At 31.0% G+C, this 12,276-nt stretch overlaps 3 protein-coding genes across 3 annotated transcripts in view; 1 reads left to right on the top strand and 2 right to left on the bottom strand.

The window, feature by feature from the left end:
- Positions 1 to 1,553: 1,553 nt before the first annotated feature.
- Positions 1,554 to 6,588, top strand: LOTGIDRAFT_180290 (hypothetical protein; the record flags this gene model as incomplete). Its single annotated transcript, XM_009049455.1, has 5 exons — positions 1,554 to 1,704; positions 3,450 to 3,512; positions 3,899 to 4,029; positions 5,962 to 6,023; positions 6,438 to 6,588. 5 exons carry the CDS (start codon positions 1,554 to 1,556, stop codon positions 6,586 to 6,588), a joined length of 558 nt encoding a protein of 185 aa, XP_009047703.1.
- Positions 6,589 to 8,750: 2,162 nt separating this feature from the next.
- Positions 8,751 to 11,011, bottom strand: LOTGIDRAFT_95635 (hypothetical protein; the record flags this gene model as incomplete). The annotated part of the gene is made up of 4 exons (XM_009049456.1): positions 8,751 to 8,945; positions 9,371 to 9,550; positions 9,977 to 10,110; positions 10,849 to 11,011. Coding segments are annotated over 4 exons (672 nt in total), but the record flags the coding sequence as incomplete, so codon positions are not given.
- Positions 11,012 to 11,931: 920 nt separating this feature from the next.
- The window catches only part of LOTGIDRAFT_225283 (hypothetical protein), a 13,247-nt gene continuing 12,902 nt past the window's right edge, over positions 11,932 to 12,276 (bottom strand). Inside the window, exon 19 of the mRNA XM_009049457.1 lies at positions 11,932 to 12,103. The gene's annotated coding sequence lies outside the window, so the exon portion shown is untranslated. The remainder of the gene's footprint in view (positions 12,104 to 12,276) is intronic.

A 12,276-nucleotide genomic window follows, 5' to 3' on the forward strand; every position in this document is an offset into this window, starting at 1 on the left:
CAGTGTTCATCATCATCATCATCAGTGAGACACTTTAAAGTGAGAGAGTCACAGTAACTGCAATAATCAGTTGCCGTAATTTCAGTGACACTAGTGATAATTAGGCCTTATTATATCTATTTGAATATTTTTAGTAACTTTAAGTTTGATAGCTTTATAAATTTTAGTTAAATAGTAGATTTACTTGATATGTTTTGAAATAAATCTGTTCTCAAAGTAAAGGGAGAGATGATTTTGTAAAAAAATGATTATTTCTTTTCATTTCATGAAAAAGCCATCTTGCTTAAGGTGGGATTTCAGGCATGTAGTGGTTTCCTCCCTTTACAAGTTCATCCCTATTGGTTTCCCCCCAGTGGTTTCCACCTCTTTTTAATCCTAGTGGTTTCCACCCCTATTCTAAGTGGTTTCCTCCCCTAATTAACATGTAATAAACTAATTAAAAACCTGATTGTCATTAATTAAGAAATTGTTAAGAAAAATAGTAATATAAGTTATTTTATTAAATAAGTGTCACAAATCATTAGAATATAAATATATAAAGAATTAGAAAAAAGAGGCTTATGAGACACAACAATTAAATTTTTTTTTAATAATGCAATACACAATTTAATATCCAGTTGAAGTTGAACATAAGACCAAACCAATAATGATTGCCTAAAAAAATTAACTCTTTACTTGTTTCAGGCAATCGTGTATACAACACATATAATTATTAAAAAATATAGAAAAAAAATAATTTGAATAAGGGAAAATATAACTACATATTTTTATATCTTAAATGAAATAAAATATGTTATTAAATCAAATTCTCATTCTTTACATATCCTAAGCTTTCATATAGGGGAGGAAACCACTGGGGGGAAACCACTAGGGTGGAAATTGTAAAGGGAAGAAAGCACTATGGGAGGAACTTGTAAAGGGGGGGAAACCACTGTTTCGTATGCCAAGAACCTACTAGTAAAGGCATGTTGACTGATGTGACGAGAATTAATTTGATTAGCTTTTTAATAAAACACTACTGAGAAGGAAATCTGTCATGGCATGGAATTCAATTTGGTTCAGTCCCGTTATCTTTCATAATTTGTTTTATGAGCTGACACACAAAAGGTGTAACAATGGGCCATATTTTATTAGCTCAGTCATGCATTAGATGCACTTTACACAATTGAAGTTTGAGAGTTATTGGTGCAAGACAATTTCAACTTGACTATCCAAATGTTTTTATATCAATCTCAAATTAGGGTGTGTGTTTAAGAATTTGATAAATAACATTTTTTTGTCAAATGGAAGAAAACTGGGATGGTTGAATGACCTGATGATATAGGTTATATAACTAAATTAGGGCAGTATGTAGTTTGAACAGCTAAATTCTGATTCATTTTAAATAATACATTTTGATGAAATACATTATTGTATTATTTTGAAGGGAAACGGTTAGAAAGATATCATTTAAAGAATAATATTGGTAATAGTTTGAGTTGAATGAATAAATGAATTAATGATTTCATCTGATTTTTATAGCAATAATTAATTGGTTTTTTTTTTAGAACGGAATGGAAGATGACATATCATTGTTTGATGCTAGTATATTAGAAGAGATAGATTTTAGTAAATGTCATGGAGAATATAAACCAGCCATTTCTCATAAAAATCCTGGTTCCAATCTCCGCCTGCGTCCACTATCATCAGGAGATTTTAACCGAGGTAAGTTATTTATTCATCTTTTTATTTTATTCACTTTTATTGTACTACTTTAATCTTCATGATTCTAATATGTATATATTATTAAATAAGGTCATTTATACAGTTTTTCAAGGTTACTATTAAAATTAATCAGAAGTATGAAAACATGTTAAAATGTAGATTTTGACGTCAGATTTTGTGAAATGAATTATGGGGATTAATGACTTAAGTGATTGTGAAGAGGTTTTCAAATTTTTTTTTTATGTGTGTCATGGATACTGATAGGATCATTCCATCCATCAGGGCCTTATGTGATAAAGCATATTTTGTGAATAGTGACGTCATCAAACACTTTGTTTGAGTGTAATTTTTGGAACCACAGATGTCTGACTGAAAATTGGAATAGTGCAAATTGATGCTATCAGTTCCCCGATACACTTACAAAATTTAGAAAACCTCCTTACAATTTCTTTAAAATAATAAAAAGCAGGCATTCACGAGAAAGTGAGCACTGGGTCAAAGGTCATTCCACAGCACAATGTGTAGACAGCAATGTTTTTTATTAAATCTTTTGAAAAAAAAAATTAGACTGCTAAACAAAAAAATAACTAAGTACATTGTAAATCAGTAAATTAAATCTGGTGAAACATAACCCTGTAAAACATATCACCCCTATAACAAATCAAAGTTTAACTGATCTTAAATACACTGCTATATTTATTTGGTGACTGTAATCAAATACATGGTGATTCAGCATGATAAGAGTTCTAACTATTGAAATTTTAGGTATACTCCCTTTAAATCACCATAAACCATATATACTATTTTATTACATTTTTTTTGTTAATGTTTACTCAGCACATAAAATGGCATATTGAGGTCACTTGATTTATATATATTAGAGTTGACTAATATGAAGTTAGTATGCTTCAACTCATCTTCACAATATATAGACACAGCTCTATGGAACAATAATCACTGGTTAAAGTTTTATGCAACGTTTTGACGTGTTTCCCCTGTCGTCCTCAGACACATAATAATAAGTCCTGTTTTTCTTCCCCATAGCAAGATGTTCAGCCACAGCAGTATTTTTTTAATTAATCTTTTTTAATCAATAAACTTTTGTCAATTATTTTATTTAATCAGCATGTATGTTATTTTAAGAATTATGTACCTCTTATTGTAAGCGTACCTGTTAAAATTTAATGTGAACCAATTTATCTCTGTGTTCATAATAATAAGCATATAGTTTTCCCATCACTTCTTATCACTATGTGCCTGAGGATGACAGAGGAAACACATCGAAATTGTGCATAGAACTTTAGCCAGTGATTGTTGTTCCATAAAGCTGTGTCTATATAATTATCATACTCACAATTGCTAAATGCCATTCAAAGACTTCATCTTCACAACGTCAATCTATTATGACCTTTGTACTTATACCTTGACTCCAATAGCAGGCAAGCTGCCTTTCTTATATCACAGATGTGATTGGATTTGTAGGCTAGCTAATACAACCAATCAGATGCCTCTACAAAACCATGATTTCGAGGGTGTTTATTGGCTGTATTCGCTGTGGTACTATCAAATCAAATTGCTGCATTCATTGATTAAAGAAAGGCGGCTATTGGAGTCAAGGTATAAGCATAAACGCTTGACATTGACAAGATGGCTTCAACTGTAAGTAATCATTTGAAGCCTATATGATGGTAAATACAAAAACCCAGAGAACTATATTCTTCATTCTGCATTTCTGTTTCTTTTAGGATTTTTAAAGCTTTTGACACAATTAACTCAAGTTGGTGAAGTATCAAAGAAGCAATTTATAGGTAAGGACATCAAATTATTTTTGGTCATTTAATCCTTTGGTTTCTTAAGATTAGAGATCTTGTTCATGAATAATTTGAAATGATGAACTAAACTGTCCCCAACTTAATTCTTTCCTTTTGTACTCAAGAGTCTATTCGGTTTATCACTTTTCAAAATGAAGATCTATTGTTGAATTTATATTAAAGTTTGGAAGAGGTGGCACCAAGTTTGCCTCAAAGATTTGTTGGTATCAAATATGGCAAATTGATGTGATGTTGTTTGCGAGCTTGAATTTGTAGTTGAATGAGGGTCAAAGGGAGTATTGTCTTCATACCATATGCCAGTTATGATTTCCATGCCATAGTTCTGGCTAGTAAAATATGTTTTTAACACTATTTATTTTCAGAAAGGTTCAATTCTATGAAAGCAAGTCCTGGTGGTTATTATATCTTAGTTTTAGAAAACACAGAAACAGAAGAAGTTATAGCATCTGCTACTCTAGTTGTGGAATTTAAATTCATACACAATGCTGGTGCTGTAAGTATCAAACATTCTATATGTGATAAAGTACACTGTCGTCACGTCACAAAGGACGAAGGTTCCTGTCCATGATGCAAAATGGAACATTCCAATGGAACTGAAAGGGACATTCGTTTTTATTTTGTAGGTCGAAAAATTTTTTTGCTCAAATTTGTGAAAACTATAAACCAAAATCTATAGAAATGTATCACATAAAGTATCTGAAGGTTTTAATTATAAAAATCCAGCCGTTAATTTTTTAAAAATTTACATAACCTTTTAAAGTTCATTATGCTTTTTGCAAACTGTTAAAAAACTACTTTAGGATTTGAGTAAAATGCACGCCTAATTGTAGAGAAAGATGTCTCCTACATTTTCTTAAGATTTCAACTAAATTTAACGAGCCATTATTAAGCCAATCACCAAAACTAGGTAAAACGACTTAATTAACAATGAGTACTGTCTGTTTTTAATTAACCCTTTTAAAACAACTTCAGTTTGATCAAGTTGATACTTAGATATATATAGGTTACTTAAGAAACAAGTATAATTTACGACGATTTTTATACACCCACATGAAATGGGTGGCGTATATTGCCGTCACCAATGTCCGTCCGTCCGTCCGTCCACAATTGCTCGTAAACACTCTACAAGGGACAATTCTTGACTGATTTTGACGAAACTTGGTATGGTCGTTTCTAATCACCCAAGGATGAACCCTATTGAAAATCAGACGAATCAAAAAAAAATCTATGAGTTATTGCCCTTGTTCTTGAAACGCTCGTAAACACTCTAGAAGGTGCAATTCATGACGGATTTTGATGAAACTTGGTGTTTGTAATCACCCAAGGATAAACCCTATCGAAAATCAGAAAAATTGAAAAATATTTAGTATGAGTTATTGCCCTTGTTCTTGAAAACGCGTTCAATTTTAGCTTGTTAACACTCTAGAAGGCACAATTCTTGATGTATTTTGACAAAACTTGGTGTTAGTATTAGTAATCACCCAAGAATAAACCGTATTGAAAATCAGAAGACTCAGAAAATATTTACTATGAGTTATTGCCCTTGTTCTTGAAAACGCGTTCAATTTTTAGTTCGTAAACACTCTAGAAGGCACTATTCTTGACGGATTTTGACGAAACTTGACATGAGTGTTGGTTATCCCCCATGGATAAACCGTATTGAAAAACAGAAAAATTGAAAAATATTTAGTATGAGTTATTGCCCTTGTTCTTGAAAATGCATTCAAATTTTTGCTTGTAAACACTCTAGAAGGGACAATTCTTGACGGATTTTGGCGAAACTTGGTGTGAGTGTTCACAATCACCCAAGGATGAACCCTATTGAAAATCAGAAAAAACGAAAAATATTGAGTATGAGTTATTGCCCTTGTTCTTGAAAACTCGTTTAATTTGTAGCTCGTAAAAACTCTAGAAGGCATGATTTGATTCTTGCCGAATTTTGACAAATCTTGGTTTTATTATTCATTACCGCGCTGAAGATTGAATATTTGTCTTCTAGAGTTTTCACGAGCTAAAGATTGAACACGTTTTCAAGAACTAAGGCAGTAACTCATACTCAATATTATTCAGTATCGCCCTAAATAGTTCAAAAGAAGTGTATGACTGAAGGTTGAATATTTCATACTGGTGATTGTTACTGTACTGCTAAATATCTTTATTCAAAATCAAAGCTGCCAGTGGGCGTATATTACCTTGCCTGGCAAGCTATCTTTGATAATGAAAATGTTTTACAAAAAAAGTTGAATGCAGCTTTAATTGCCCATATATGTTGAAATCAGTTGAATTGCCACTATATTCCAATATAAATATATATAGTAAAGTAACAGCATAGAACTTCTGATTGGTTGTTATGCTTTTAAAATAAAGAAATTTCTGTTCTGTAAATTCCCTGTCTGTCAAATTAGAACTTTTTGTTTTCATATAGAGAGGTCGTGTTGAAGATGTAGTTGTTAGTAAAGATTATAGAGGAAAACAACTTGGTAAACTGTAAGTTATGACATATTCAATAGATTGTACCGTAATAAATGAAAAAAATAAACGACATTAGATACTTGGACTCAGTTTGTTAAGTGTCTAATATATTTATTTATCACAATGCCAGAGCTTTCAACTTTTATAATTACTTAATATATCTTAGATTCTAAATTCAAAGTTGGTACATTTGTAACAGTTCTATAATGTTACTTTGTACTTATCTGTGTCTGCTTCTCTTTGTATGTCAAAGACATCTGAGTAGGAACAGTTGCAGTGGAATAGCTCAGTCAGTAGCAAGTTGGTTCGTCATCTGCCATGCAATTAGGTGCAGATATGTTTGAATCCCAGAAAAAGAAAGACAAATTTAGGAAGCTATGGCCATTGCTTTGTTGATTCTTGCCTTTTTTCATGAATTTTTTTTTTCAGATTATTAGACTGCTTGACATTATTGGCACCTAAAGTTGGTTGTTACAAATTATCATTAGAATGTAAAGATCCACTGGTAGATTTTTATACAACATTTGGTTTTTCTAAAGAGGCTCAACAGAACTATTTAGTACAGAGATTTTGGGATTAATGTATACATGAAATTTAGGTTTACTTTTTTGTTGATTTTTGGTTCAATTTTAAAGATTTTAGAAGTTGTCAATTCATGGTTGTAAAATCTGTGTGGAATGTTAGTGATTTTGGTGGTTTATATACATGAACCTAACAATCTGTGAGTAAATCAAAAGAAATTTTTCCTCAGGTAATTCCTGCTTTGTTGGTTACTCCAGTACCAAACCTACTTACATAAACTTCATTCCGTCCAAACTTCCCCTGTACACAACACTATAAATTTGTTTGCAATATTTCAGTTTTCTGAGGTTAATAGTTGGACTATCTTGTATCAAACTATTTCTATATTTCTTTCTTTTATGGTTTTGTAAAGTTTGATTTTATTGTTTAGTTATATAAGGGCTAGGGGCCTCTTGTCAGAAACATCATAACTTTAAGATAATTGTTTTCAAATAATGGTAAGGCCATACGAAATAAATAATCTGTTTTACAGGCCTTTTTTTTCAAAAATCGGGCCGAGAGGGTGAATTTATTATTTATAAGAGCTGTTTTAGATTTTCAACTGGAATAAATCGGAGCAAATGAAAGCATTTATTATTTATTACCACAAATTCAATGTACATTTAATAATAAGCTAACAATCGGGCATTTTTAGGCCTGTAAAACAGACTATTTATTTTGTATGGCCTAATGTATAAAACTTAATGAGAATAATAGATTTTCTTGCAGTTGATTAAGACATATGATAAAATGTTCTAAGTATCTGAAAATGTAGTACTTAATTTACCCATATGTTGAGCATTTATTAAAACATGAACATTTTGCCAGTAGAAATACATTCATTTTTTAAAAAGATTTAATAAATTGTGGTGCATTTATTTAAAACTAAGGAAACTTTTGCCCTGTTTGTTTCCACATGTAAATATGAGAAGTAAAAAAAATAGTATACAGTGGGTAGGAAATTTTCAAAAGTTCAATGTAATTATTTTTTATATTATTTCCTCAGATTTTTGTCAATTGATTTGAATTGGCTACAATATTGAAAGATTAACTCAAAAACTTGGGTTGTTCACGACCCAATTTCCTAGGTAGTAGTGTTACAACAATTTACAGATGAATCGATGACCTGCTATTCTTTCCTTCTAATCGACGCACTGCACTGCACAATTATGTCAAATAATCAAAGAATTCTCTTGTGAATACAAAATTGTGTCATGATTTAATTTTAAAGTATATTTTCAAATCAAAATTTGTAAAAAATACCACTTCTGCCTTAAAAAAAGAAAATTTTCTTTCACAATTCTCTAAATGTTCAAATGTGTAAAATAGTCACAAAATTGTTGTATATTTCTTTATCTAATAAATGAAATGTTAAATGTATCAAATCTCAACTTCAAGAATTGTTGCAGCCCTACCCTGCAGTAAATGTTAATTCCAACGTAATATATTCTACCTATTCTTTCTATTTATCTGAGAGGTAACGAATACAGCATATTGTTTTTGAAATTGGTCTCCTGTGGTTAAGGTATTATTATGTATATCAGAACAAGTTATATATATTTTTTTTTAGAAATAATCTCATTTTTATTGTATATATAATAATATATAATTTGTTTATTTTGAACTCGTTATTTATACCAAAGTATTAATTTTGTTATATCTTATACTCATGCTTTATATTATTTATTTGACATCCAAGTTGGCTTAATTATATCTTAACTATTAAATATTTATCAGTGTCGGTTATTTAAGCTTCTCACTAAACTCTGTGTATATTTATTATCTTATTTTAATTTAAGAGATTTTGTTAATTTGCTTTGTCCTTTTTATTAAATTTTATGGGAAAATAAAAGAATATATTTACTATAAACTGTATAATTTTTCTTTATTGAATCACAAATAAGCACCTTCACATCTATACATATATCTAACTGTATCAAAAGTGTCCAACCCTCTTTAACTGTTGAAAAGATAATGAAACACAAACACAGTACTGGAATATTTCATATTCAAGCTAGGTGTATACCATATCAATTAGTTCCTTATCTATTACAGTACTTTTACTTTATACTTCATTTCATAGCAAGAATGTCTCCACAGTGTTTATATGGAAAATAGATTTCTTATTTAGATAGAAAACATCACTCAATATTAACAACCAGTAGCATTACCATCAGCCATATAGGTCTCGTAGTCAAATTCACTTATCTGACTACTGTCATATAATAAAGCTATAGAATCTATTTCTAAATGAAATGGTCCATCAAAACCATCTTGACAAGAGATACCTATATTGGAAACTCTGGAGCCATTCAATGGTTCCTGCTTATCTTGAAGTCTTCCTTTGCTTGTCAGAAAAAACTTTGAAAATGGGATCTGAAATTAAATAATTTTTACATTCATAATTAAAATAAATAAAAAGATCATAATGGGATCAAATGGAACATGTAAACGCAGAAATGTTAAGTTATATTGCTATGAGTCTTATCTGTGATGCTTCATTATTGAGTTCTGAACAGGTTCCGTTAGTTCCAATTCTAGATTCAATCAAATGGCACACAACCAGATTATGTCACATCCACCATTTTGAATTTTGTCTGCACCTACAAGGTTTGACTCTTATCCCTATTCTAATTTGTTTTAACGAATATGATTCCCAAACGTGCAGAACAAATCAAACCTCTAATTTAGGAAGAGACTGTTCATTTTTATCTTTTGCAGAATCAACTGAGATAAACTGTATGCATAATATTTTTGAAGTCTGACACAATTTAATTATATATGAAAAGAAATATATTTACCATAACTGTCTGCCAATAGGGTCCACCTCTAGTATGTAATGGATAACAATATAGATCATGATTTTGAACATCATAAAACTTCTGTTGACCAATAGTTAGTAAATAGTTGCGCCCATCACCACGAACTTTAAGAAGTAATGTGTTGAATGGATCAAAATCATATACATCAAAACCAGATTCCTGAAAAAAAATTACTTTCATAAGAAGTGATAGCGTCTCCGGTGTCATGTTCAAACTACTTGAACCATCCGGTCACAACCATGGCCATTTTTCCATTTTTATGTTACATTTAACCAACCACAGAATGTCATGTAGGACCTTTTCTAGCAAACAACAATGAATTATGGGATAGCACTTTCTTTGGGTTCGCTATCCCACAGTTTGTCATTGTTCTCAAAAAATGAGTTTTTAACAAGCTTTGATTGGTTAAAAATAAAGGCCTTAAAACATACTGTGGTAAAAAGAAAACTTGTCAGATTATAATGAAGATGAAAACTATCAGGAAAAAAAAGGAATGAAATTGTAATTTGCCAAATTTAATGTACATGGTGATGCTCTCATCAAGAAAGCATTATCAAAATAAACAAGAATAAAATAAATACTTACATAATTGCCAGGAGATCTTATATTACAATATCCTGCATATCTGTTAAAACCATCTTTTACAGTTTCTGTGTTGAGATAACCATGGAAAACACCAGTTTTGTTTTCACTAAACTGAAAATGAGCTTTACTCATTCCTACAAAGACAGAAAATCACACAAGTTATTTCCTATTGATATCAGAACCTGGACTGAGGGCCTATTCTGTTATAAAGAAGTACAATGGTATAATCTATAATGTGATGATTAAGACCATGAAGCTGTGTTACGCAAACAAGTTTTACATCAGAAGATCTATTGACACAATCTTAAAACTGAAAAACATTCAGTAAATTGGATATGGTAGCCTAAATATACAGTCAAGTAACCTAATGCTAACCTATTTTTCGCGCATTTCCAGAAAGGATTAATAATTTACACGTGCGACATCGTGTGACCTCCGCATTTGCTTGTTTTGATAAACATAGGTTATCTCTACAATGTCAGCTAGTAGAATGAATCCAGTAGTTTCAAGCAATGTAAAATGTATTAATGTATACTTTGACAAATACAACATGGCGGATTTCACTTATTACCAAACATCACAATTTTTTATCGGCCGAATTCCCTTATAATCCCAAGACTGTAGTCCAATGAATGAAGTCACGTGATCAACTAGCGGATTCCGTGTCAGCAGAAAAATTGTATGGAACACAAAGCGGGCCATATTCTTATTATGTTTCAGTGACTTTTAGCAATAAATCACGCTACGTATCTTATTTTGTCAGTCACTTTTTTTTCTTTGAAATCATGGCTATATGATTCAATTATTTACATATAAATAAACTTATACCATATTCTAAATGTAATTGTATATTTTGAAACCATTAATCCTACCTTCAATATTATCTTTATCACTTGTAACGATCCATTTATCTATAGTTTCAGGATCATGAAATTTCCATATATTTTCGAAATCTCCATTTTTGATATTAAAACGGATGTCAAAGTTCAACATATGCGTTAATTTATTTCTGAATATTTCTACTTCTTGTTTTAACACTGCTACTCTATCTTTGTGTTCTACATCTTTATAATATTTACTCCCTTTAAAAGAATGAACATCCCACGAAGTTATGGAGGCAGTCTGATTGGCAATGCATCTAATATGACTGAAACATCCTTTGGCAAGAAAAAAACGAACACGCCCAAGATGTGCCATCAATATTACATGATAGGAAAATCAGTGTAGATATCTAGTTCGATTAGGCTGTCTTAGGTTGCTGTGGGTTTGACTTCCGGACTGCTAATTCTGAAATATGAAATAGCCCTTTTCTGACATTCTGATGGTATATTTTCTAAATTGTAAGGATATTTACTTATTTATTCAGAAGTTTGAGAGAAAGTCTGCACTTGCAGTCCCTTGTTACACAGTGTCACTGCCAATGAATGTGGTGTATCTGCCAGTGCCAATTCAATGAAGGTGAATTGGTAAATAACATTTAACAAACTAGAGTGAGGTCAGTGAGTGAGAGAGGTTGTACTATCATGTGTCCTACTAGTTGGCATTTTCAGACATATACAAATCAGTGCATCAGTATAATGCAAATAATAATGATGTTTAACGATAAAAAGCAATATATCTTACATAAACAAGAAACTCATTAAAGAGAGCCACTGTGACGAAGTGTAAATTGGCTAACTCTGGATTCATGAAGTTGTTTTTCGTCCTTGAACTTCACCTGTAAATTCAGCCAAACCATCCATAACCAAATCGTCCAGCTTGTTGAAAAATTTGAACAAGCATCAAGTTTTGATAAGTATAATTTGCTTAAATTATATTTTGATAAAATTTTGTAAAAATTATCATCAATCTACTCAAGCCCTGAATCTAAATTATTTAAATTTATCTGAATAATCACATTTGACATGTCTACTTTTTTTTTGGACCATTTGACGTGGTTAAAACCTTGACCCTGAAGAGGAAGGTCAATTTAATATGGGATGAAAGGTTGACTTACCATTATTTAGACAGTCATTAAACGTTTCATTATTCAAACACTCTTCAACTAAACTTCAGTCACAATGGGTGCCAGATCATCCATTCAACTACAAGAGGCAGAAATAAATGAAATCAGCAAAGAAACTGGATGTAAGTTTAATTATTTAGTTTTTGCCTTTGAGTTTGATGATGAGAATCAGGGATACTGACGACTGACAATATTATTGTTATAGTTGGACTTTCAAGTGCACCGGTGGTATTGATATTAAACAGACCTCAATATATTGCCAGGCCCTATAATAACTATCAACTTTCGGAAATGG

Source organism: Lottia gigantea (assembly GCF_000327385.1).
Source record: "Lottia gigantea unplaced genomic scaffold LOTGIsca_136, whole genome shotgun sequence".
In the NCBI taxonomy this organism is placed as follows: Eukaryota; Metazoa; Mollusca; class Gastropoda; family Lottiidae; genus Lottia; species Lottia gigantea.